The following is a 27,769-nucleotide window of genomic DNA, read 5'->3' on the forward strand; positions in this document are numbered from 1 at the left end:
TCCATTCTTTCTCAAGATTACTTTGGCTATTCGAAGTTTTTTGTGTTTCCATACAAATTGTGAAATTATTTGTTCTAGTTCTGTGAAAAATACCATTGGTAGCTTGATAGGGATTGTGTTGAATCTATAGATTGCTTTGGGTAGTATACAATTTTCACTGTATTGATTCTACCAATCCATGAACATGCTACATTTCACCATCTATTTGTGTCCTCTTTGATTTCTTTCATCAGTGTTTTATAGTTTTATTTATATAGGTCTTTTGTTTCTTTAGGTAAATTCCTAAGTATTTTATTCTTTTTATTGCAGTGGTGAATGGGATTGTTTCCTTAATTTCTCTTTCTGTTTTTTCATTGTTAGTGTATTAAGAATGCAAGGGATTTCTGTGTATTAATTTTTCTTTTTTTTCTCTGATTGCTGTGGCTAGGACTTTCAAAACTATGTTGAATAGTAATGGTGAGAGTGGGCACCCTTGCCTTATTCCTGATTTTAGAGGAAATGCTTTCAATTTTTTGCCATTGAGGGTAATGTTTGCTGTGGGTTTGTCATATATGGCTTTTATTATGTTGAAGTATGGTCCTTCTATGCCTGGTTTCTGGAGAGTTTTTTATCATAAATGGGTGTTGAATTTTGTCAAAGGCTTTCTCTGCATCTGTTGAGATAATCATGTGGTTTTTATCTTTCTGTTTGTTAATATGCTGTATCACTTTGATTGATTTGTGAATACTGAAGAATCCTTGCATTCCTGGAATAAAGCCCCCTTGGTGTATTTTTAAATTAATGATATAGGAACATTTCTTTTCCTACTTGCTTTGACCTCTGATTTTGCACAACAAAATACTGATTTCTATTTAAAATGAATAAATACCAAAATTACATTCATAGCTTCTTGAAATAAGCACCAGCAAAAGGTTGATGGACGTTGCTACCGAGGACAGTCTTGGTAGAGGAGATGCTCTTTCAGTTATCCGAGGCTGAGGATGTATTTTAATGTTAAAAGTAAAGTAAAATTGCACTCACAGATCGATCTTGCATATTTTCACGTTAACCTCACTCTTAGATTTCTTGAATCACAAGGGACAGGCAGGCACCAGTGACCCCTGGTTCTCCAGAGTTAATCAGCAGCATGAGATTGAGGCCTGCACCCAGCAGTTAGAAATTACACTTGGCAGTAACAGCTATAATTTTGTAAATTTGTGGAAGGCTGGGTTGGCTCCTAAAAAATGGGTGTTGATAGTGACATCTAGCGGGTCTTGAGGAGATAAAGTTCTGTGACCTATGAAATGTGTAGTTAATCATCAAGTACTGTCTGAGGAACCAACTCTGTTTTTGCCGAGCACATTCTAAGACATGCAAGTGCGTTCTTGGTAGTCTGGTTGAGTGGATGTGAAAAACGAGACCCTCAGGAACACCGAAACTTACTTTCTCTTCCTTTAGACAGAAGATCCAACCATGGAGCGACCCTACACGTTCAAGGACTTTCTCCTACGACCAAGAAGGTAAGAGTTTTAGGCTGCAAGTCATTCTTTATGCTTTGGCCTTGGTTTTCTCTGAGGAAGATTTCAACATATTAACTGATTACATCTGTTTAAAGCATCATAAATACGAAGTGTCAAACCAAGTCACATCCTTTGTAACAAATTTTTCTTCCATCATGCAGTCATAAATCTCGGGTTAAGGGATTTTTGCGATTGAAAATGGCCTATATGCCCAAAAATGGAGGCCAAGATGAAGAGAACAGCGAGCAGCGGGATGAGATGGAGGTAAGCTGGGCGCTCCAGGCCGTGGTCCGTTTGCCTCCCCAGGAGCATGCGGATAGTTTACATGAAGGGTTTATAATGTAAGGAACTAAATGTTTCTAAATATGAAGGAACTTAAATGTGTTCATGAATCTGCATCTTCCACGGATCCACCAATATGTTTTCTTTTACCAAAAAAAAAAAAGGTAAGCTTTTCATTTTACCTTAAAACACTAATCATCAAAGACGTGTCTATTTATGAACTGCTCTAACCCATGTTCTATTAACAGCCCCACCACTGTGTGAAATTCTCCCCCACATATTTAATTCTCTTATTTCTTTGGATTTTCAGCGCTTAGTAAATTCCCTGTAGCACTTGGAATTGCTTCAAAGTGGGTAGAATGATGTAGAGGCTGTTCCAAGTTTCTTACCCGCTTGGCCTGTAGGTGAGAGCGTGCTTTAGAAAAGCTCTCCTCTAGATAGGCCGTTCCGCAATTAGCTGTCCAGAGGAATTTTCTTTTGGAATTTTCTTTTGTTCCGTCTTGGCAAGTTAAAAAAGAAAACACCACCTTTTCACTTTCTCATCATGTATGTCTACCGTGGGTCCTGTCGGACCTTCGCGGCACAGGCTCCAGCCCGGGCTGTTTCATTGGACACATTCTCGTGTTGTTCCAGGAATGTCCGTTCACGAGCCCTCTCTGTGGCCTGTTCACACATCTGTTTGCAGCTGTTGCATATACATGGTGTGTGAAGAATGCATTATGGGCCAGTAACTGCACCCGTCCCCCAGACCCAGAGGTCATATTTCCAAGCAGTATTTCATGTGCAGGCTTTCATCTGTCTCTAGGAGAAGGACTGAAGTGGGTGGTAGGTAGTCTTGACTGTTAAGATTTCATAAGCACATCCACATATTTTTATCTTGAATCCAAGGAATTTTTTTTTTTAACACTCCTCCAGCTTTCCAACTGTGAATTAGTTAATTTTCCAGTGACTTTACTAGGGGATGTCAGGAAGGAATACTTAATGCCGAAAATATGTGTTGCAAAAGAGTACCTCTGACTCCGGGACCGTGAAGGCTGCTGACACGGCAGCAGCAGGTGGGGAATGGCCGAGTAGGAAAAGGGAGATTCCAGGCTGTTCCTGGCCGCCATGTGTGCTCGTCCTCCCTAGAGGGGCGCCAGGGAGCTCCCCCTCCTCTGGGGGCCACCTTCCCGTGGTCCTGCCTGGGGAGCAAGAGCGCCCCGGGCCTCCTGGTGGCCCGCCCGTGGTGTCTGCAAGAGCGCACATGCTGTGAGGCTCATCTTCCCAGCCCCCTCCTACCTTCAGGAGGTGTTGAAAAGATGACAGCTGTAGCATGACCCATATGATCGGCATGGCTTTGTACAGCCTCGGAGGCCATCAGGTCAAAATAACAAACACGAACTATGAAAGACCGTAATGGGGCTTAGGGAACATGAGGGGCTAGGTTACTCAGGGGCTACGTTACTTAGGTAATGGAGGGGCTTGGATCCCCATCCATGTCACGACCCACACTGCTGTCCTCGGGGACAGCAGTGCAGTTCGTGGCCGTGGCTCAGAGCGTTTTTGTGACTCTCTTTGAATTGACATTTTTTCTGCCTTGTTTTGAGCATTTCTTGAAACATGGCGCATGAAGCCACTGCCGGAGCCCACAGGAGCGAGGACGAAGGGCACTGGTGCCCTGGAACCAGAGAACCAGCCTGATGCCCCTCCCTGTCTTCTGTCCCACAGCCTGGGTGGGAAGTCGTCGACTCCAATGATGCGGCTTCTCAGCATCAGGAGGAGCTGCCCCCGCCGCCGCTGCCCCCTGGGTGGGAGGAGAAAGTGGACAACCTGGGCCGCACGTACTACGTCAACCACAACAACCGGACCACCCAGTGGCACCGACCCAGCCTCCTGTGAGTCCTGTCCGCGGTCGCGAGTGATCCCACGCTCTGCAGACACATGCCACGCAGCAGCGCTTTGGGACAAAGCTGGCAAGCACGTCTTCCATAAGTGCACGCGCGTGGCTGTGCGTTGCGGCGGGAATCCTCTTGGTGTAGTTAGAGGGCATGGGAGCCTACCAGAACCTATCAGGTTATAAAGAAGCTTTGGCCTCCGTATCGTGGTCTCCTACTGTAAATGTGCACTAATTTATTTTTCATGTCATCTTTATGTAGATTCACGAGATGTAAAACCAAGGTCATTTTTCTTAGGTTTAGCTTAATCATGGTGATTACATCTCTGCTCCCTTCTTCAGTTTCAGCAAACATATTGGCTGTACCATTTCCTCTTTAACTTTTTGGAGTTTTATTCCATAATTATTTGATTTAGAAACCCTCTCAAAACTTTTTTTTTCCCCTTTTTGAGAAATAGATCACCCCCGTGATATCATTAGAAGCAGGTGGGAGGGCTGCTAACTCACAGTTGGTAACACTCTTTGTTCGAGTCCCTCGCCAGCCTCAGGGACACAGTGAATTGATTATTATTTTGTTCACTGGATTTTGGTTTAATAATAGCAAACACTAATTAAACCTCAAGACTGTGAAAAAGGATTTGAAGCAGCTTGTTTTTAAATGATAGTATACAGCAAGACCTAAAACTATTAATATACAATAAAAGACAAAAACAAATACTAAAAATTTAAAAGGAAAAGGCTATCCTAGAAAAGGTGAGCTCCCCGGCAGCCAAGTTAAGGAAGTAATTATCAGTAAATTGTATACTTTTCAGTATGAATAAAGGCAAGTATATCAGGTGAGATAATTTTCTGTTTAACCCAGACTCTGAAGGAAATTAGCTGATGATGGTTTTTGAACAAGTGTTAGCAAGCTAACACTTGTGATGGATGGTGTTGTCAATAACCCTTTTGTCTTTAGAAATTGCAACGGTCGTCTGCGTAAGACTGTGGGGCGGGAAGGGTTGCCCAAGCAGTCTAGTCTAGGTGTTGTTTGATTTAGAGGAAAACTTGCAGAATCCGCAACAGTGAAGGCCAGTCCTTCCTAAGCCCCTAAGTGGGTTCTCGTTAATATCAGGCATCCGTGGTCAGCTTTGGACCACCTAGCATGAGCACCAGCTCATTGCTGCCAGGACAGTATAGTATCCCAACATCCAGATGATGTCACGCTCTTCTTTGTTATAATTTTTTCCACATAGAAATATAAATGGAGATGGTTTCGTTGGTTTTTTAATTAATTGATTTGTTTTTACTATTTCCCTTTAATCAATGACCAAAGCTGTTAAAACTGTTTTAAGTCATTTGACTATTCATTTGTAGTTTAAGAAAAAAGTAACCGCCTTGGACTTGGTTACATGTAGTGATCAAAAGATTCTTGGTAGCAACACCCTGAGCAAAGTACCTTTATCTACCTTTGTTAAAGGTCATAGGAAAACAGTATCTGAAAATAACACTTTATGGGGGCCCTAGTGTCATGTGACCTCTGTAAAAAAAAAAAAAAAGTGACCACTAGCAGCTCACAGAGACTAATAACCAAGATACATAGAGAGAAATGGTCACTGTCGTGAATAATTATGCAGACCAAAGTCTGTGTTTGGGGAGTAAATGGGAACAGTTTTTACTTTCTCTGCCTCAGAGTGGTGAAACTAACGAAGAAATCCCTAAGGAACACTTCATACATTTTTTTAAACACACCACCTTCAGTGTCCTGTAGAACTGAGCCAAAACAAAAGCTGTAACTTATATAAATGCTGGCTCCTCAGGAGTCCAAAAACAAATTGGGAAACTGTGGTTCTTCCAAGTTCAGGTTCACATGTAGTTTAGGGAGATGTCAGTGGCGTGATGGTCTGCACAGGTGGCTCATCGGAAGGGACATTTGCAGAGGTCTGGGTGCGACTTACTGACTGCCTCCTTCCCATCAGGCACAGCGTCTAGAAAGCAAGAGAAAACTCAGATGAGGGAAAAGGGTCGGTTTCCATGATAACCTCCTGTCTGAACCATTTGAGAATTTGAAGTTCTTGGTCCTTAACTTGATTTGGCTTGACCAGAGCCCTCAAGCACTCCAGATGATTTAAAACTGTTGTTTTAATTGAAACATGATTTTGTTCATAAATCAGTTTTCACAGAATCCTACAAGCACTCCAGGGATAGGGGGTGGGTATTAACAAGTGTCTTTATTAAAAGGCTGTATCTGAGCTGAGGAAGTCAGATAATGAAGTGATGGTCATATTCTACAGAGGATGATGGCCCTCCTGGGGAGTCTCAGTTCTTACCCAGTTTGCTTACCCGGACCTGCGCTCCAGACTCCAGCCCCTGCCAAGTCCTCCCGGACATCCCGTTGCCCTCAGGCTGTTCTTACAGGGTCCTGCCCTCCTTGCCTCTCGCCGCCCACAGTCATCCACACAGAGCATCTGATCATGCAGGCTGCTCTTGAGGACTTTCTCTCCTGGGCCCTGTGGGTGTGCTGCCCCTCAGTCCCCTCCAGAAAAACAAAACCTGAAAGTGCCTCTCCCCTCAGCAGCCTTCAGATGTCAGCCTCCTGTTTCTTCCTCTGGGAGAGCCAGACCTCTTCTGTCCCAATCTGTCTGAAAGCTGGATGCTTTCCCGTGAGGACGCAGAGCACATAATTCTCTTGCTGCCTGTGCGAGTGGGGACGGGTTTCCTCCTCACAGATCAACCGCGGCACCTGGCACAAAGCAGGAGCTGTTAACTGAAAGAGTGCCCGCAGACGAGTCGTTTCTGAAAGTGGGTACAGACGCCTGGTTTAGTGACCTGTTGGGGACTGGATGCGGAGATTAGAACACTCCCCCAGGTCTCTCAAGTCAGATGGTGGCTTTTTAAAACACCTTTAATTTTAGATTTGTCCTTGTCCTATTTAAATGTAAACTATAAACTTTACTGTTAAAAGCAGAAGTTCAAAAACATGATGAAGGAATTGTATTAAGACTATAAATGAAGATGAACTTGTGAAACACTCATTTTAACTCATTTTTAGTACTTCTTTCTAAACCACTTTGTACTTCTCCCATCTTAGCAATCATTTAATCATCTCTTGATGACTCAGGTCATCATTTGTCACTGACAGTCACTGATAGGATGTAAATGATCCCATGCACTGATCTTAATTGGCACTGAATTTGATAAATGTATGGTTTTTCTTGTCTTTATTAATTTGTATATTTCATGTGAAAGTCAAATGAAAAATATGTATCTGAAATTCATGAATGAAGAAAATTGAAAGAGCCACTCCTTAAGTTGTTTTTTCCCTGCCCCCAGTAAAATCATGTTTCTGTTTTGTCAGCTCCGACCTGTTTTTAAATGTTCGTTTTCCCATTAGTGACCATTTAAACTTACTGTCAGTTTCATCAACCCTCTCATTCAATTGCTTAATTAAGGGCCAAAGGCCTCCTTCATATGAATATTTTCATTTTGTCACTGAAGACCATAAAAAAGCCCAGACTTGGAATTTCAGAATCAGAGGCATCTTTCTTCTTTATGCTTTTTAGTTGTTTCTAGTTCACACTGATTACTAATTATTCAAGCATGTTGTATAAGGAGGATTAACATAATTGATTTTAAATGCCCCTTTAAAAAAAATGCTTTTTCAGAATAATGGAATTTTAAATACTTCTCAGAGAGAAAATGCAGATACAGTAATATTAAACCTTATTCTCCTCAACCTCTCTGAAATCCGTGTAACAATTCAAGTGTGTGTTACAACCCAGAACACGCATGTGGTGTTGACTCGGTGACAACTGACATTCAAGTGAAGATACAAAATTTTTATAAAACTTTTATATATACAGTGTTTTTAAGTAAAGCCATTATCAAGTGAAATTGAATTGAATATGCTGTAAAAATCACTGTAGCAGTGTAAAATCCTAAAGATAATATTATATTTTCTAACATATCTAAGAGAGTGTTATTTTTTTATCATTTTGTTTTGGTCGTTTCATAAATTGTATTAGCATGCCTTGTGTGTCCCTTGATTTTAATTCTTTGTGGCCTTAATTATGGGATTTTTTTCAGATATAGTTTAATACAGCTATAAAATATGCAAAATAGGTATTTCTGTGAGGTTTTAAGAATTTATGTATGTGTTGTGTACATACAGTAAAACTTCATTTAGATCTAAATAACTAGAGTTATTGACTTAATATGGATTAAATAGAAGCCAACCTCATACTGTCACTTTACCAGTAAAGCTAAAACTTGTGAAGATTTTTAGTGGAACTATTCAGACTCTTAGGGTGATACAGAGTTACCTATTTATTTGCAAATAGTGCTGCTTATGGCAGGCTGTTCACTGTTACAGGGCCCAGTAGGCTCTTTTGGGGGAAGATAGCATGCCTGAGACTGCATTAGAATGTCTTAAAACCTATGTTTTAAGGAGAATCTATAATGAGGGCCCTTGATTAATACTGGATTTCAGTTAGTCTGAAATAATGTTTTCCGCTATTGTGAAATATTAATTTGCAACATCATAGTGTCTTATTGAAAGAGTCTGTAAACGTTTTCTCTGAAAAACATTTTGACATTTAAACCTCTACTTTAAAAGCCTCCAAGTAATATTTCTCCCAAAGGAGAATTGCCTGTAATTTTCTGCAGAAGTTTTAAAGATGGAATCAGTGCTTTTCAAATCCTAAATTAAGAGTTATATGACAAAAAAAAAAAAAAGGACTGTGAAGTTACAGCGTTCTTCAGATCCTACTTGATTTGGGAGGTAATTGCCTGATGTTTGTGTGAATTTTAAAATAGAGTTTAATGGGAGTTTAAAAGTGGACTTTAAAAAGTGTCATGATTGTGAGGTTCTGTCAAAATGAAACCCGCAGCAGCCAAAAAAGTTCATGTTGAATCGGGAACGTTCCCTGGGGACCCCAGCTTTGAATTTACACTGTTTGTACTTACTGGTTGATTGCTGATGACCAAAAGTTTGGGCCTTGTCATTGCTGGACTCCTTGAGGGGTCGCCACTGATTGCCCAGAAGCATGAGCTCACCTGTCATTCCTTCAGAAAGCCTCCCTTCTCATGGGCAGCTGGGTGGAGGACTTTGATTTCTCATCTTTCTTAAACACTATAAAGTACATGCTACGGTATATCCCTGAAAGATACTCAAAAATACTGTGGCAGAGGCATTTAAAAACCGTGTTTATTTCAGTGAAGCCGACCTGCAAGTATACTCTAGCCAAGAGCTGTTGGTAGAGTCTCCTTTGAGTGGCCCGCTGATTCTCGGGGTTGAACGTGAGGGCCCTGCGTCGTGCTCGGCGTCGGGCCCTGGGTGACTTTCGGGCTGGGGCTGAAGGGCCAGGTATCAACACCGGTTCTCTGTCTCCCCACCTCGCTCCGTGTGCGCCCAGGGACGTGTCGTCCGAGTCCGACAGCAACATCCGGCAGATCAACCAGGAGGCCGCGCATCGCCGCTTCCGCTCGCGGAGACACATCAGCGAGGACCTGGAGCCGGAGCCCGGCGAGGGCGGGGAGGGCCCCGAGGTGCAGCCCCTGCCTTCTCCCTCCCTGCAGACCTGCGCCTGCTCACCCCCGCAGCGCCCCCTGTCCGTGGGCTCTGGGTGTTATCTCAGTGAAGGCACAGTCCGCTAGCTAGTTGAGGACCATTGGGGTATTTACTAACTTAGGAAGTGCTTTGCTTCTAGAGGCCATCTTCGAGCACGCACTAGGAAAGTGCATGACGTTTATTAGCACTTAATTAATCTTAATGTATTTTCACTTCATACTTTTATTTTTCCCCAGAGTCTAAACATATCTTATTAAATGGCAACATGGTAATCATCTTTGAGCAGTTGAAGGAACCCTGCCCTGTAACTTCTTCGGGTACCAAATATAATTTTGAGTAGTTTTGACAATGAAACAGGTTATTACCAAGAAAAATACAAATTGGGGTGAACATAAATGTTCGTAAGTCCACCCTTAAATGCTTATGGCAAATCACTGGGGAAAATATATATAAATTGAACAACAAATTAGCAATTGCCTTAACTTCGGTGCTGCCTTAACAACTCTGTTTACTTACTGGAAATCCATTCTTATGTTAGGCAGATCATTCACAAAATGTTCCAGTGATCAAAATTGGAAAAGCAAAATGAATGATGCCGTATTAAATTCACTAAAAGTTACTTGATACCAGTGCTTACTAACAGTTTATAGCATCTCTGCTATTTTCATTGTGAATCCTCAGTGGTTAGAGTAAAAGAAAATTCATGAAAATTGTAAATTCCTGAGGATATTTTTTAACCCATGCAGGTAGTATCCAGTGCTAGAAGCAAGCCACTGCTCAGAGCGGTGCTGTCATAAAGGGGTTGAGAGCACAGCCCCTGGAGCCAGGCCTCCCTGGGTCACTGTCCCCTGGCAGCAGTTACTCCCTCGGCCTCAGTTTCCTCATCTGTTAATCATGCTGGGAGCCTTATCTTCCTTATGGATGCTGGGAAGACCGGGTGCCTCCTTAGTGCTCAGTAACTGTGAACAACATTTAGGATGGTTATTACAGGGGCGGGGACGAGAGGGTCCCTCGTTCCAGCACTCACCACAGCGTCTCTTCTCCGGCAGCCTTGGGAGACCATTTCGGAGGAAGTGAACATGAGCGGAGACTCGCTCAGCCTGGCACTGCCCCCGCCACCAGCCTCGCCCGTGTCCCGCACGAGCCCCCAGGATCTGTCCGAGGAGCTGAGCAGAAGGCTGCAGGTCACTCCTGACTCCAACGGCGAGCAGTTTGGGTCTTTGATTGTAAGTCACAGTCTTGTTTGAATGAGAATTCAAGCAAATAGTTTGTCAGACATTTTTTTGTTGCTCTTGTCACTTTTCAGAGAATCTTATTTGCGAATAACGACTCGGATCTCCTAGCCCCCAAATAGTTTAGACATTTCCCAAGTTCCTTCCTCCCTGGGAGAAGCAAGACTATACCAAACATAGCCCAAGCAGGTGAAGCACTCTCTTGATTCATAGATAACTGGTTTATGACTTCTGTATCATTAAGAATTAACCTCACAGAATTTCTTTTCCCAGCAAAAGATTCGTAAAACAGTACTTTCATCACAAAGTGATATTTCGCAGTGGGACTTGAGAGCCATTGGGCCTCCACGTTGATCTCATACGTCATACTCTGCTTGCTCTATCATTCTCATCTCACAGGTGAAGGCGTGATGGTTAAGGGATCCATCCAAGACAGCTTAGGATTGGAGGCAGAAGACACCTCCTGAGTCCCAGAGAGAGGCTGTGAGATTGTGGCGCTGCCACTAGGGTAGCATCTGAACTTGAGTTCTCAGCTGTCAGGCAGGTTCATTCTAGATGCTTCAGGTGGGGCGAAGCCCCAGTAAGAGGCAGCAGAATCCGCCATGGAGACCTGTGTTTGATAACACAGAACTGCAGGAAAAGCCCATAGAAAAGTTCTTGCTTGTACATAAAATGGAGAAGCAACGCAGGTTTATGAAATATCTTAAGATCCAAATATAAATGACTGAATTATTTTAAGTTTGTATTGAGTCCAGTTCAACCATTAAGTATTTAGGAAAGAGGAGTCGGGAGTTCCTCTCCAGTTTTGCTTGTCAGAGTCAGTCTATGTTCAAGAACAACAGCGTGAACTTCTACTAAAGAATGAATGCTTTATGCTAACCATGTGGAAAGACTTGAAAAGCCTCCCGTTTACCACCACGGAGTCTGTCTTGGACCTTACCCCATTTTCCTCACTGGAAAATATTAAAAGTGAGGAGCTGCTGCAGACTTGCCCATGTTCAAAGGTGTCGCTCATTAGACCCCTGCCTTGAGTGTGTGACCTGCTGCTGATCTGTTAGTCTTTTTTTTTAAAGCCATATAGACTAATACAAACAAGTGAGAGGAACATATTATACATTATACTCTAGATTTTTTTTTTTAGATTAGCCTCACCTATTTTCCTTCATTCCTGTTCTGTACAACTTCATGTCCATTCAGAAGCTGAAAGTATTAATACCTAGCCCTTCAGAAGTAGCCTGAGGTTATATATGAGTCCCCTAGAAATAGAGTCCAGCTGATTCTTTGTCAGAGATAACAGTAGTCAGTGAATGGTTAACAACTGTTAGGTCAGGATCGTTTCCTTTATTCCTGTTCTGCTGGAGCTCACCCAGAGGTTGCGTCCCAAAGCCAGTGTATGACTTTCAGGTTCTTTTTTCCGTCACTGAAGCAGCATTACCTGTGGCATCCCCTTTCGTGTTTTGGCCTCTTATTTCTGATGTTGTTGCTCAAGACACTTGAGAATGACAATGAAAGATACTTGATGCCTTAAAGGAGTGTGTTCATTACTCCAGAAAGACAGGTTTCATTGAATTGCCTTCTAATGTTAAAGAGCAGTCAGTAGGCTTGGGCGATCAGTCATTTTAAGCGGGGAGGCTCGTTTCTCAGTGTGTGCTCCTGACGCTCCGTGTGCTCTCCTCCCTGCAGCAGAGAGAGCCGTCCTCCAGGTTGAGGTCCTGCAGTGTCACCGACGCGGTCGCAGAGCAGGCTCATCTCCCACCGGTAACCCATGCTCGTTTCCAGCCACCAGTTTCTCGGCTTTTATTTAAAATCATCTGGGCTACCAGGGAAGAGTTTTTCCTGTGCAAAATCTACTTACCATACACATGAGACATCAAAATGTCCTAGCAGATTGCCCAAGGAGAGTGGATTTCCAATACAGAGAGTTGTCACTGCCACCACAGTCTCTGAAATGCTAAAAACTCCATTGCTTTGCTTTTCCATCCAAGTGAATGCCAGTTCTGATATGCCTACTTGATCTAAACATTAGCATTTCCTTTTTTAATAGCTTAATTTGGTCCCCAAAGCCGTATTCAAGTGACCTGTATCTCCAGAACATAGGAAAAACTCTTCTGGGTGGACAGCAAGGAGCCATTTCCATTACTAACGGGCTTAACTCTTAACCCACTGAGCTTCTGTACCTTCTCTTTAAAGATAGCACCCTTGACTCAAGACTTTGCTATAATTTGTTTCCACTTTCCCGCTAGTTTTCATAACTAGCATCAAATATGGACGTGTAAAGGGTGTTAATAATTATATAGGATTTAAAATGAGTGTTCTGATTGGGAGGCAGACCAGAACTGCCTGGGGAGGGGTTAGTATACACATTAAAAAGAAATTTTATGTAAATTTGTTTCTTGTTTTGGAGGAAAAAATATTATGTGGTTTTAACATGCTCAACTTAATGTTTGACCTTGACCAATTTTTATTATTATGATAAATCCTTGATCATCATTAGCACTAATACTTATTGCATCTTACATGGAAGGGAAAGAAAGATTGCACTTAATATAAGTCTTTGCAATCATGGCATCTTACCTGTTGTATACATTTCTGCTTAATGTCACAGGGTGTGTTTTACCTAGATTTTAAGTCTTTTATGTTTACAGAATGAATTAATACATTACTCAACTGAGTAACAGATTAGATTCAGTTGTGGCCTACATGCAAAGGGCTGGTAGGTCAGAAGCTTGACAAGAGTATCCTTTCTGGGGTGCAGTGCGGGCCTCCCCCCAAAACAGAACAGTCAGCTGTGGTGGGCCAGTGGGACCCTCTTCAGATGATTCTGTGATTGTCCTTGATGAATTAATGGCACTTTCTCTCCTTTTCAAAAATCAGTGTCAGTTGTATTGGCCAAAAGAGCCATTGACTCTTCCCTCTTCCTTTGTGCTCTCTGAAACTGTGAACTCGCTGATCACCAGTGGCCTCCTGAATTATGAGTTTGGCAGATTTAAGGATCTGCTGATGGTTTAACAGTGGGGGCACGATCGTGGTGCTTGCTTTCTTTTTTCATAAGACATCGCACATTGTTGAGGTTGTCGGTTCATTGTTTACCCAGATCAGGGCTGCAGCCTGAGTCTTCTCTGGGTGGGCGGGTGATCATGTTCCTCTTTTCCTTCTGGTCATCAGTGATTGCTCCACTTTGTTTGGCCCGGGTGAATTGCAGAGATTCTGAGTCATGTCACCTGCCTTACTGGCTGCACCAGCTCTGATCCCTGATTCAGTAAGCAGTGGGTGGCCTCCCAGAATGCATTTCACTGATGTAAATTATCATTTAACAGCGCAGTGCCCCAGCTGGGAGAGCACGGTCATCAACTGTCACGGGTGGTGAGGCGCCAACGGTAATGACACCCTCGTTCAGACATTCTTGGCAAAACTGTGGGTCAGTTTTAATATTTGGGTAACGGTGAATGTTCAGTTTTTTTCTCTTTGTTTTGATAAGAGCAGCTTCTGATGTGCCACGGAGCTGCACATTTCTTATATTAATGAAACCTCACTTTGACATTCCTTGAAGGTACTGGGGAAAACGAAACGATTTTTAGTCCCATGTAATTCTAAGAGCCGTCAAGCTTTAAGTTTTAATCTGAACCTTTCAGAGTCTGTTTCTGCCTTTAGTGTTTGTACTCCTGATCAGTTTCCCCCGTGTGTTTAGAAGACATGGGTAAACTATTTTGGTTGGAGGAGAATCAAGGAAGCCCCAGAAACGGCACACACTTGTACATGGGAATTTTCAGCGATGTATTCCTAGTACCACATTTCAAAGGCTGACTTAGATGTTCTGTATCACGAGCGGGAACCAGTGTACCTTTCTCTGTTGCCAGGGCCCCCAACTCACAGGTTCAAAGGTATGAACAATGTATATTCAGGAGGAGAATATATGAATATAATTCAAGAGGAGAGAGAAAGTATAATTAAGAAATTGAAAGGATCTAGAAAAAAATGGTGTTTTTAAGCCAAGTGTACTTTTCGTTTTAGATAATTCCTACTGTTTATGTTTGTGGGTAACGCATGACTGCATGCTTCGCCAGTTTTCTCCTTGATCCTTAAACACAGGCTAGCTCATAGTTTAAGGTTGGAGCTGCTATGGCTGTTTGAAGAATTCTCCTTGTTGTTTCACCTTTGTATGTTTGTTATAGCTGCTTATTACTCAAGAACATCTTTAAATACATACACAATTTCTGATTTTATGCAGGGTATTGATTTAAAGGAGCAGTCTAGTTCCATTGTTAGAATTGATGGCTCAGCATGCTACCCTGGAAAATCGAAGTGGCAGTCAGCAAAAATCAGGCCAGTTTACAGTATCGAGTCACAGTGATTGATGTGAAGGGCACCTGTTGGGTGGGCCAGGTTCACCCTCCAGGAGAATTGAAATTCCAGATGACCTAGTGAGCTTCCTGTTGTGCGCTAGTCATTTCCAGGGGGGTAGAGCTGCAAAGTGGGTGAGCTAACTCCATGAAATGGTTTTAACAGGAAGCGGGGCCGGTGAGCATCTACCCCGTCATGCACTTCACTGGCCTCAGGACCTGCTGTGAATGTCCTGGTAGCTGATGGTGTCCAGTGACAGGCTGGACTGAGCTGTGGTCGTCCAGGGCTCCGGAGGTCAGGCACCTGGCAGGGCAGGGTGACCCATCCAGCAGGGTCCATGCAGCCCTGCCACCACGCGACGCTTCCTGCCTGTACCCTTTCCTCCCCCCAGCAGTGAGCTAAAATAGCAGTTTGGGTTTTGTTTCTCATCTTTAAAAACCGGGTAGTAATATTTCCTAAATGTTTTCTCTACTCTCAGGCTTTCTGCGTACCTGGTGATCTTTGGCTCAAGTGAGCCACCTCCTCTATGACTACATGGGAAGCAGCCAGGCCTGTTTTTCTTTCTTCCTCACCAGCCCTTGTCACCAGTAGCCTTTGCTTTTCCAATGCCGTCTCCTCCACGCGTTTCCCCTCTTTTGTGCCTCCCCCCTGTCCACCCCAACACCCAGGTGTGCCGTGCCAGCCTGGAGCGCCCCTGGGACTCCCCGCCCCCTCCTGTGTGCTCTCACAGATGCACCTGTGGGTATGGGCACACACGCGTGCACACACAGGGAGAAAACGGAGAGCTCGTACGCATGTTACTTCATCGACTCGATACTCACTTGGGTCATTTCTTTGGGACATACTGGTTATTACATAATACTGGTTACATCGTGATGCTGGGATGTGAACGCACCAGAGTCCCATGTTTCTCGCAAAGACGAGCCCTTGGCCGCCGCCCCTCGGCCACTGCTTGTCCCGCGGCCTTACCCGTCCCGTCTCTCTCCATGCAGGGCTTTCGCATCTCTGTTACAATCAGCACGCCCTGGCTCTCACCTGCAGACCCACGGCTCTGCCACGTGCCACGTGAATACACGGTGGTGTCACTGTCTAGCTGGCTGAGCCAGAGTCCACTCTGTGAGAGAAAATGAAAAGGGATAGCACAGTTTGAGGGGTTGCTGTATATCGCCTTAATAATCCGCTGAGGTTACAGTGTGGCAAGGTCTGAGCAAATCTTGGAGATATGTGATAGTGCCAAGCTGTTTATCATCTTTAAAAGCATTTTGAAACTTTTACAACTTTAGCATTATTGAGCGCTTCATTTTCATGAACTCAATGGAGCCACCCAGAAGCTGTGGTCAAATGGCTCCTTGACATTGTGAAAGACAGCAGTAGGTGCACACGGAGAGCTGTGAAATTCTGGGTTCAGCCGACCAGCTGTGTTTCAGTTGTCTCCCCGTTAATTGTTTCTTGAGGTGGCACGGGATGCACGTGCGCAGGAGCAGTACAGATGCCTGCACATGCACACACACACACGCACACACACAAATGCACACACACACACCCGCACACGTACGCATGCACGCCCACACACATGCATGCATACCACACACGTGCACACACAAATGCACACACATGTACACACGTGCACTCACATGCACACACACACACGCACACACACAAATGCACACACATACACCCGCACACGTACGCATGCACGCCCACACACATGCATGCATACCACACACGTGCACACACAAATGCACACACATGTACACACGTGCACTCACATGCACACACACACACGCACACACACAAATGCACACACATACACCCGCACACGTACGCATGCACGCCCACACACATGCATGCATACCACACACACGTGCACACACAAATGCACACACATGTACACACGTGCACTCACATGCACACATAGACACATGTGTGCACACACACCGCAGAAGTCTGACGTTGCCTCCAGGCTGGGCCACTGCCCGGGTCTCTTCATGGAAGCTGAGCCCCGCTCCTCCCCAGCTGTGGGAGGCGTTGTTTTGAGTCACAAATGGAGTCGTCCGCACAGCTTGCTCTTCAGGGCCATTTGGAAAGAAGCCTATAAAGAACCATTTTACTAACACCATCTTGCATCAGTGGAACTAGATTATAAGTTGCCAAGTCATCCCTCCATAGAAGGTAGAATGCACGTTTGACTCGAATGCTGTGTTCTCTGCCACACTCCTAGTTTCCCATAAAGTGATTGGTCCTATTAACAGTGGCTCTATGAAAGTAACATGGTTGCTGGACGACCTTGCTGTAAGTCTCCCAGCTTTAGAACTCAGTCCTGAGATTATCCATGACACATCCCAGTTATTTTTGTTTATTATCCTCCCCATAAACCTCCTTTTCAGGGATACCATAACTGTAAAATTATCCTTAAGGTTTCCAGAATGGAGTTTTCTGAAGGCTTACCTAATTGCCTCTCCCCAAAAAATAACTCGAGGAGGAGAAAAGCAGCAAATTCCATTTGGTATTCCATTCAGCCAAAACATATTTGGTCCTCATGTAAACAACAGTAGGTCAAGGCTTGATAGCATGTGTTTAGCCAAAAATATTAATTGACCACCAACTTTTAGGTTACAACTCGGGTTCCACCTTAGTCCAGCAGAGTCCATTGCTGTAGCGCCCAGAGATAGCTCTTTTGTGTGGGCGCCACAGTGAGAGCAGGAGAGCAGAAAGCGCTTCCAGCCATAGACAGGCTCACCGTCTTTAGTGCGAAAGGATCGAGCCTGCGTGCCGCTGTTTCTTCCACTCTTGTATCCCTGCACCTCCGTTCAGGGTGCTACGTTGTCAGAGTCTTGAAATTACCATTATGGGGCCTTGAGGACTTTTATCTGGAATAACGTCAAGAAATAGTTCCTGAGGCTTTAGCACAAAGTTGTCGTGCAGATACGCTTGCCCTGCTGGGTTAATGTGTTTTAGAAATAAGCATTAAGGCAGCCACTTCACAGTCTGGTTTTGGTGGGTTTTTTTGAAATGTGCTGTTGAACTCATGAGGTAGGATATTAAGCCTCATTGCCTACGGTCCCCAGGTTCCACGGCAGCCTCCCTGATCGTGCTTCTCAGTTCAAGGTCTCACAGTGGACTGGGGGACCCTCTTTGCCAGGGGGCACTGTTGGTAGTGAACACGAAAGATGGGATGCACACAGGGAGAAGCTGGGCTGAGAGGTTAACATCATCAATCTCATCAAGAAAATGTATGTATGTATGTATGTATGTATGCCTCTGGCTGATTCATGTTGATGTTTGGCGGAAAGCAACAGAATTCTGCAAAGCAATTGTCCTTCAATTAAAAAAATAAATTTTAAACAAACAAAAGAAAATATACCTGGTGAAACATCTGGAGGTTCAGAAGATCCTAATTAGGGAAGATGGGCCCTAAAGGAAGTGGCTCCCTTTTGTAACCACACGTAACAGATTACTCCTGAATTTAGGCCTCTTGTTTCTTTTACACTCTCCCAAGAGCCATGTCTGCCAAGGCTTCTTGTTCCTGAGCAGCACCCCTGCCCCAGTTGCAGATCTTGTATGCAGCATCCGTACCTGCAGGACTTCCTGGGCAGAACCGACCTCAGACATCCTTCTCTTGGCCTCCATGAGTCATTGAGACATCCTGCTTTTCCAATATTTCTCCACCCCGCCTGCATCTCTCAGACTGCTGCTTACAAGCCAAAGATCACAGGACTCCTTTAGCGATCTTCTTCGGTGTATCCAAATATAGTCCTTCTGTGCCAAACGTTCTCTCTCAGCCCGGAATCTGCCTGCCTTCCATTCACCCTCTAAAGAGACAAATCCCACATGGGAAGTGGGGGGAAATATAGCCTCAGTGGTCAGGTTCCTTGGGAGTTCTGGCCTGCCTCCCTCTGGGCTGGGGCAGCTGAGATATTCTGGTCGGTCACTAGTGTTAATGGGGGTCTCATGGAAAACAGACTCTGTCTCACCCACTCCCCAACCCTGAAAGTTACGTAGTATAAGGGCCCTAAGGTGTTGAAGAATTTAGGGATAAGCTGGGAGAACATTCCTGTGGCAGCTAGACTGAGGAAGAGATACTCAGAGCATCCCACGCAGACAATAGCGTTTGACAGTTTGAAACATTGTTTAAGCTCCACGTGGCTTGAAGTAAAATTTGGTAACCAAACCAAACTGGCATCGTCTTCTCCTTCCTTACGATCACATTGGCAGCAGCCCTCTACGTTGGAGGCTGCGTGGCCTGGAACTGAGTCCTCTGAGGTTTTGATCCTGTCGTTTGTGTGGGGGTTCATTTCACACTCGGTTTAAAGCTGTTGGAAACCTGTTGCTGTTTTCTGGACACTCATGTTTCCGGTACCACTAGAATTAACTCACTTTGTCTAGCAGAGCTAATCCTCGGGGTATGTATGACTTTATGAAGCTGATCGAAAATCAAATGCAGGATACTCAGTAATGATGATTTCTCACACAAACAGCCATCAGTGGCCTATGTACACACCACGCCGGGCCTGCCTTCGGGCTGGGAAGAAAGGAAAGATGCTAAGGGACGCACATACTATGTCAATCATAACAATCGAACCACAACTTGGACTCGGCCTATCGTGCAGGTATGCGGTTTGCCGTGCAGCTTCCATCACAGGCGTTCAGAAGCCAAAACGTCCACGACCCCCGCGTTCCCGAGTTTTAGATATCTTTCAGAGGAACCCATGTCAAAGGAAAATCTTTTCTTGCAAATTTTAACATTGCAAACTTTAAACACTGCCTAAGAAAGAATTCAGTCCCCGACTCAGTCTCTCCCTAGAGGGGCCCATTATATATAAAACAAGAAAAACATGACCCGGCAGAGATTTTCACAGGAGGAGCCTGTTGATTCCCCGCGGGAAGCGCCCCCCCAGCCCCTTTTCTCTGAGGCTGGTTTTCTGCCGGCCCGTGCTTCATTTCTCACTTCCCTGGAGTGTGTTCCCCATCCCGCGCCCCGGCCCCCGGTGTCTGTGTGGTCGCCTCCTTCGCGCTCCCCGCCGGCCAGACCGCTCGTGGCCGCCGGCCGTCCTGTCACCGGCCGGCACCCGCGCAGGGAGCGCCTCCCGCGCCGCTAACTTGTGTTTGCCTCCAACGTAGCTCGCAGAAGACGGCGCGTCCGGATCCGCCACAAACAGTAGCAACCACCTAATCGAGCCTCAGATCCGCCGGCCTCGTAGCCTCAGCTCGCCAACAGTAACTCTGTCCGCCCCGCTGGAGGTGAGACGGCTACTCGGCTCCCCGACCCCTCCTCACCCCTCTTCTCTCGCCGGGCGCGGGGCGGCCGCCTCCCCCTCTGGCCGTCGCTGTGTTCGCGCGAGGGGCGGCCTCACTCCATGCTTCCCATCCCTGGACTCTCTCACTGATTCGCACTGTCGGGGCCGCGGCCGCGGCGACCGCCTGCTGGACGCGGGCTCCTCCCTCTTCTGAACTCTCTGCATTCTTGTGCTCCGCTCCTTACTGCCTGTCACCTCATGAGACGTGCACAGCAGCTCTTTCCAATCCCAGTGCTTCCGTTGAGTTTCTACACACAGCTGTCGCTTCGATCATTCTTTCTCCCTCCCTACTGTAGGGTCTTCCATCATGTCGGCCTCGTGTTTCTGACGCGTGTCTGCATCTCTGAGTCACCGCTGGGCATCCGCTTTGCGCCCTCCCGTTTGTGTGGTCTTAGCGACATCCCTTAATATCACAAAGGCCAGAGACTAAACCTTTGACGCTGTGAACGTGACGGGCATCTTAAAGCTGGCTGCGGGCCACTCTGTGCCCGGGTTTAAGAGGTTGATGAGTGGCAAGGGGCGATACCTCCTCCAGGCTGTGATGCAGGCGTCCTGGTTAACAACCGTGCAATCCCAGGTGGTTGTCTCCATTGATGGAGCTTTTCCTTTTTCTGCTCCAGAAATTACCAGTCTGTCTCCATTAGACTGTGAGCTCATTAAGAGCAGGGCCACGTTTTTCTCCCCCTTCTGTAAAATCCCCATCCATAATGGTTACTACCGAAAAGTATTTGGGGTTGTGTACCAAGCAGCTATCAAAGGAGGGTGGTTATACTTACTGAATATTGTTGCGTATTGAACCAATAGGAAAACATCACAGTTAGATTGTTTTTTAAAGTAAGCGGATGACAGAAGCAGGTTTTTTTTAGGCGGTCCCATTTCAGAGAGGAGCATTCCCTGACCCCCGGGGACGTGTTGACCCCTCTGAAGCAGCGCGTGATGAGAGTTCTAACGCTCATTATTATTCCTTAGGGTGCCAAGGACTCACCCATACGTCGGGCTGTGAAAGATACCCTTTCCAATCCACAGTCCCCACAGCCATCACCTTACAACTCCCCCAAACCACAACACAAAGTCACACAGAGTTTCCTGCCGCCTGGCTGGGAGATGAGGATCGCGCCCAACGGCCGGCCCTTCTTCATTGACCACAACACAAAGAGCACGACGTGGGTAAGGCCGCTGCTGTTTGGCTCCACTTTCACCCCCGGGTCTGGCATCTGTCCCTTTATCTCCTGACTCCAGATGCATGGTGCTTGCTGAGAAATTTCCTGGCACCATAGCATGTCCCCTGAGGGTCTCCTGAGCCTTCGTCTCGACTGCACACGTAGGGGCTGGTGGGAGTGGGTGATTTACAGGCACAGACTCACGGCCACCCTGGGTATTGATGCCTTTTCCTCAGAGCACTCATGGAAAGCTCCAGTGTTGACAGTTTACCATGTTTGGGAAAAAAGGTAGTGCTCCATATTGCTGGAATTTTTATATTGCTGCTTCGTGTCTTAGGATGCTGTAACTTTATTAGGAATTCCAATCTTTTCTCAAAGAATTTTTCTGTGTCACTTTTTTTTGCGTTTGTGCGGCCAGTGCCCATCTTTATTTTTATTTGATGTGTCCTGTTAGTGTTTACAGTTTGCATCAAGTAAGTATTTTACAGTCCAGTGCTACATTACATTCTTTTAATCGTGGGTTAGGAGACTTTGTAAATTTGATAGCTCTTTTTTGCGAGCATCTTGTCGCAGTTTTTTTCCCTTAATCACAGTGCTCGTCCATGTACCCCTGAATCACGCACGAGGGAGAATGTTGTATTGAACGTGTTGTATTAACTTTGAGAAAAACGAGATTAATGAAAAGGACATATGCGTATCTTTACATTCCTCTGTTCTCTCTTCCTTTCTTCAGGGCAGTTGGTGGTGGCTCATTGAAGGCAGCGTAGAGTTCTTTTTAAAGTCAGTGCTATTTTTCTCCTGTTTCATCTCTAGGCCAATAGTTAACCTGAAGTGGGTCCTCGGGTCTCTGGCTGTTTCTCATGCTCCCGAAGGTCTGTTTTCCTTCCTGCCCCTGACATCCCCAAGTGGCTGCCCAGGTGTGGAGCTGGGCTCAGTCTTTCTGTGTGCCGCACTGCTGTGTAGAAGCGATGGTTACATGAAATCCATCCCCAAGTGACTGCCCAGGTGTGGAGCTGGGCTCAGTCTTTCTCTGTGCTGCACTGCTGTGTAGAACCGATGGTTACATGAAGTCAGGTTGAGTTTGGTGGTTGTCACCGGCCCTGGTTCTTTGGTCTTGGACCTAGAGTCCACACACGCTTTAAATTCCCACTTCTAGTGAAGACACCAGATACACCCAGTTGCTAGAACAGCAGGATCATGTGAAGGAAGAGACCTGGACCCAAGTGACCCGGACTGCCATTTACACTCTGCCCATGGAACGATGGTAATCCAGTCCCTTGAGAATTGGATTAGGTTCTCTCAGATCTCACGGATCATGGTACGGTGTGTCTTCACGAGGACATTCTTAGCACTCGGGGCAGGACTGTGCTTGTTACTGCAGGACATGTTAAATATCCTTGGCCCCTGCCGCCGAATCCTAATGGCCACTGCCCCTTTCCCCACCCATCATACTGAAAACCCCGGAAGCCCCCAGGCGTTTCCCAACACCCCTTAGTGAGAACCACTCCAATTTTGAAGTGAAGGAATAACCTGCAGAGAGAATTTAAAATTCAGATCTGGTAGCATTCGTTTGGTAAACTCATCACTACTTCTCAGACGTATAATAAAGAACAGTTTCATCTGAAGATGAGATTACGGGTTTGTGGCAACAGGAGAGTAATAGATAGGAAGCTCCATGGAAACTAGAGTGATAGAGATTGATAAAGTCTTTTTTTCCCCTCCTTGGGGATGTAGAACCTGTAGAGTCCTGCTCCTGAGCCCATTTCTACTTGCTACAGCATTGCTGGGATTTCAGTTCCTCGGCCAGAAATGGGAGCTCCAGAAATAGGGGCTAAATATTGTAAAAGTAGATGGATTAGTATATGGAGCCACTGTGGCTTGCCAACATAAGCTATGATTTTAGTAATTTGAACTAGCTTAGTAATCAAATCCCCTAACCTTTTCACAGCCTTTCACGCCACAACTGCAGTGTAATCGCAGCTGGGCAGGTTTTCTTTTAAATAGCACCAGCTTTATTTATTGCCTGCATTGTTGCTGAATGAAGCCCGATTTGAATTTCCCATTGCCCCTTTCTACCAGATACTCGTGACTCACTGATTTTCAGATTTCAGTTTGTTAAAACAATGTTTTATTGTGGCTGCTGTCATGAAAATCCTGAAGGTTAGCAACAGAGTTCCACCAGCCGTCACCACCCTTCCCCACTCAGCACGCATGTCCTGACGCGGCTGCGTTATCCCGGCTAAACAAAGGCCCATCCACGGCGCTGACGGCAGAGCACGTGCTCTGAACACGTGTTTATTCTGACAAAAGGTGGAGGGATGGGGAGAAATGGGAAGATAATTTTCAGCTTAAAGCCTGTGTTGCGTTACTTTGGGGGTTGCTTTGTTTTTTTTTGTTTTTGTTTTTTTTTTAAAGCGAGAACAGCTATTCTTAGATTTGAGCATTATCATGAAAGAAAGAAAAACTGGTCAGACAGGTTGAGAGGGGTGAAAATGGACGTCTCCCCGCTGCACCCTGTGTGCTTTTGAGTCCTGCACTAACCAGAAGCTTCTCCTTTGTATGCAATGACAGGGGAACCTTCCCTTTGCTTCCCCGTGGTGGTGCTCGTGGTGAAGAACCCACCTGCCAGTGCAGGAGATGCAGGCTCAGTCACTGGGTCGGGAAGATCCCCTGGAGGAGGAGATGGCGACTGGCCCCAGTATTCTTGCCTGGAGAATCCCATGGCCCAAGGAGCCTGGTGGGCTGTACTCCATGGGGTCGCAGAGTCAGACACACACACGCACACGCACACCCTTTGAGTCTATTTATAGAACACAGCCTCTTGCCCTCACGAATCACGGAGGCAGGACACCAGCCTGCTGTCAGCAATCAAGTCATAGACACGTCAAATGCGCATCTCTTGGTCCCCACTGAGGTGGGGTGGCTGTGGATCTCGGGGAGACCCTTAGGGAGGTGAGAAGAGATTACACGAGGCTTCAGTGTGTCTGTTCCTTCTGCTGAATAAGCAGCTCAAAGCATGTGTGTAAGAACATATTTGTGTCTCTTACAGGACAAAGCATTGGCTTGTTTCCGTAATAAGAAAGATTATACCTTAATCAAGTTTTAGGCTTGTTTTCTTTTCTTCCCAGTTCCACACTAATAAAAGTCACTGCAGTCCAGGCCTGGTGGTTGCTGCCTTCCAGGCTGGAAAAAACACCACTGTCTTTTCAACCGGCCAGCATGCCCTTACTTTATCTATTTTTAAGAAGTCCACTAAGAAATTGCGGGTAGGGGAGACATGTGGGATCTTAGTTCCCCAACCAGGGATGGAACCCATGCCCCCTGCCTTGGAAGGCGAATCCTTAACCACTGGACTGCTAGGAAACTCCCCGAAACCTTTTTTTTTTTTTACGTTGCTCTTTGCCTTCTGTTTAAAAGCCTTTTCAACTGTATTTGAGGGAAGCAGTTGTGAAATACTGGTGTAATTGTGAAGGCGGGCTCTTCCTGTGCTTAGGCAAGGGGGAGCAGCCCAGCACGTGTCGTGTGTTTCATTCTTTCATAGTCACCTCGTCCGCGACCTTGCTAGGATTCCGGCTGACCCTCATCCCTCAGGTTGTCTCTGCTCGCACGGGGCCTGGCTGTTCTCCTGCCCTACCAGCTGCGCCCTCTGTCGGTCAGGGGAGTCCATAAGAGGGTGGCTCCGCGGGGCCCCCTAGGCTGAGCCCACAGAGCCTGATGGATGGCAGCTGCTGCCAGTGTTTTGATTTTTGCTGGTATAATAAAATATCGTGACCGCCCCCCCCAGGTGCCTCCAGCCCTCACATTCTCCGAGTTCCAGGTTTCCGTGCTGGTCCATTTCAGCAGACCTGGGAAACAGAGTTTGTTTTATTCTTCGTGCTTCTTCCCCCTCCCGGGTTGGTCACTTCTGTTTAATTGCAGCTGTTTTTCTGTTTGTCTGTCTCCTTTCAGTCAGCAGCTCTTTATCAGAAGAGCTGCTTGTCTTTCACAGTAGCCTGCACGTGTAATTCCAAGCATGGAGCATCCAGAAGCCCCAGCCTTGTGATCCCAGCCTCAGACTTTCTCTGAATCCAGCGTCATCCAGGGCTGTGGGGGGCCTGGGGTTCCCCATGATGGGGACATTACTTGGGCCAGCTCACAGTTAGCCTTGGATGTGTTTGGTGGAGTTCACCACTCTAAGGTTTTCCTCTTTCCATGACAAAGCAGTCACAGATGTTTACCAGATGATCAGCTTTTTGGACCTTCTAAATCCTAAAGCTACTTGTATATCTACTTACACTGTAGGTGTTCCAGTATGCTATAGAATACTGGAGCTTTTTTAGGGCTCTAATTATCCCTTTAAAAGGTTCAAGATGAATTTCCATCAAAAACTGCTAATATGATTTATTGCTTCTATTAACAGTTTGCTTATAGCTGACAGAAAGCACGGGTTGATTTGTGTATGTGTGATTTTTGTTGTCATTGTTCTTGCCAGCCCCCTAAATCTGTCACTTGGTTATTACCTGGTGATACTAAGGGTTTATACTGTTCATTTGGGAGAAACATTTTTAAAGCTTTGTCGAGGTATTATGCACATCCCATACAATTCACCCGTTTAAAATATACCTCGGAATGATGTTTAGAGCATCACACACATGTGCAGCCATCACCATCACCAGCTGTAGGACATTTCCATCCCGCCAAAGGAAACCCCATGCCCATTAGCAGTCACGCTCTGTAATCCAGGAGATGTTTAGTACAGTCTTGGTATATAATCATGTGTAACTTCATATCTCCAGCAAAAAGTGAGTTTTATTATTTTCCCAGTTTTATACCAACTATTTCATTTTCTTGCTGACTTGGGAAAATTCTGAGGCAGAAAACCTTTTAGTAATTTTAAGAGCAACAAAGGCTTTAACATTATTGAAATACAGGGTTGTTTTGGGTTTTTTTTAAGATTTTAGGATGACGTTTTGTTTTTCTATTAGACTTATTTGGTTAATAATGTTATCATTTTGTTTTCTAGTCATTTGAGTTTAAAAGATTATCATTTTTTTTGTTTTCTAATCTTTTGAGTTTAAAATAGGGATTCCCTAGGTTGCCCTGCATTTTTAACTGGGTCTGTATAAGTGAAGGGGCAGCTGCAAGACTCTAAACCAGAGGCTCTGAGCTAGTTCTTGTTCTCTGTGAGACTCAGTTTCCTTGTCTAAGGGAGCAGAGATATGTGCTCAACCACCTAGCAAGGTAGCTGCAGGATCGTACGTCTGACTGCTCTTGGTAAGTTACAAAGCATGACCCAAGATGTCAGGACATATATTTTTCTTTCATCGCTTCTGTGTGGTATCTGATAAAGCATATCCCTTAAGAAAAGTATGTTGTGAACTTTTAAGATCTAATTTGTAGAACTTGGTCAAGAATCGCAGTGAAGTTCTCTCACGGGGATGTGACTTGATAAGATGTTGCCAACTAACTCTGGGGCAGGACATGACTGGGCAGTCAGACCAGATTCAGACTTTAGGCTTTAGCTGAAGAGAGGGTGGAAGGGAGCAACACCTGACTCAAGTGCTGATGGAGAGGCTGTTGCTAACAGGCTAGCTGCCCTCACCCCAGAGCTCAGGGTCCATAGGGAGCTATACAAACCAGTGTCCCCACCCCCTCCCTGTGGACTGGGGCCTCATTGTCACCAGCATCCTCCACTCTGGTTTCCATGGTAACATCACTGCTGGAACCCTCTCCCTCTTCATCTGCTCCGGGTCTTGGGAAAACCTTTTACTTAAACGTTCTTACTCTCCCCCCTCATCAAGGACAAGGAGGAAGAGTGGAATCGTTTTTGAGAGCTGGGGTGTCAGGCTCCCTACACCAAGGTGGGATCCTCCCCTCCCCCATGCAGCAGGAGCGCATCCCCTCGTACAGGCAACCTGGCTGCTGTGGAGCACACACCTCCCAAAGGGGAGGACCAGTACTGCTCATAGTCAGTCACTCCTGACATATGCCTTTTGCATTTCTCTTTCAGGAAGATCCTCGCCTGAAGTTTCCAGTACACATGCGGTCAAAGGCATCCTTAAACCCCAATGACCTTGGCCCGCTTCCTGTGAGTACACTGGAGACACACAGACCAGTCTGAAAATGTTTACTGAGTCATGGGCTCAGTATTGATAGGGAAGCACTGTGATCTCCTCCTTCTCCGGGTGTTTTGAGGCCCTTTGGTCTGTAAGTTCTTAATAGAGTCAGTTTACACAGTTCACACTGCACGCAGCTCTTCTGAAAGAGGTGTCGGAATGGCTGCCCTCTTGCTAGTGGAAGGTACACCTTGCCGCTAGGATGTTCAAGGCTTTCTCTGCAGGTGACGAGTTAAGCAGCAAACATTTATTTTGTAACTTAGCAACCATTGATTTCCATCCATACTGCTGATTTAGTCACAGGAATAAAAATATTAAAAACTGTGGGAGAAAAAGGCGTAAGTAATTGCAGAAGGTTTCTCTAAGTCATTTATCCTGCAGATATTTTAAGTTTTTCTCCCTTGTCGATGACTGTTTATAAATCTAATTTTTTATCAGTTCT

The 27,769-nt window shown here is 45.5% G+C and overlaps 1 protein-coding gene across 15 annotated transcripts in view; it reads left to right on the forward strand.

The window, feature by feature from the left end:
• Positions 1 to 27,769, forward strand: part of NEDD4L (NEDD4 like E3 ubiquitin protein ligase) — a 368,536-nt gene that overhangs the window by 296,146 nt on the left and 44,621 nt on the right. For 8 of the 15 annotated variants that reach the window (XM_088833450.1, XM_088833453.1, XM_088833451.1 and 5 more), the window contains 11 exons: positions 1,438 to 1,499; positions 1,661 to 1,763; positions 3,489 to 3,655; positions 9,048 to 9,180; positions 10,252 to 10,428; positions 12,118 to 12,192; positions 13,752 to 13,811; positions 19,254 to 19,385; positions 19,897 to 20,016; positions 21,042 to 21,239; positions 27,222 to 27,299. In XM_088833450.1, coding sequence (XP_088689576.1) covers positions 1,438 to 1,499; positions 1,661 to 1,763; positions 3,489 to 3,655; positions 9,048 to 9,180; positions 10,252 to 10,428; positions 12,118 to 12,192; positions 13,752 to 13,811; positions 19,254 to 19,385; positions 19,897 to 20,016; positions 21,042 to 21,239; positions 27,222 to 27,299 — 1,305 coding nt within the window. The remainder of the gene's footprint in view (positions 1 to 1,437; positions 1,500 to 1,660; positions 1,764 to 3,488; positions 3,656 to 9,047; positions 9,181 to 10,251; positions 10,429 to 12,117; positions 12,193 to 13,751; positions 13,812 to 19,253; positions 19,386 to 19,896; positions 20,017 to 21,041; positions 21,240 to 27,221; positions 27,300 to 27,769) is intronic. The other 7 variants (XM_088833454.1, XM_088833445.1, XM_055417437.2 and 4 more) reach the window with 4 other exon arrangements.

This window comes from Moschus berezovskii, chromosome 28 (genome assembly GCF_049115385.1).
Source record: "Moschus berezovskii isolate FMDL1 chromosome 28, NW_MosBer_1.0, whole genome shotgun sequence".
Classification (NCBI taxonomy): Eukaryota; Metazoa; Chordata; class Mammalia; order Artiodactyla; family Moschidae; genus Moschus; species Moschus berezovskii.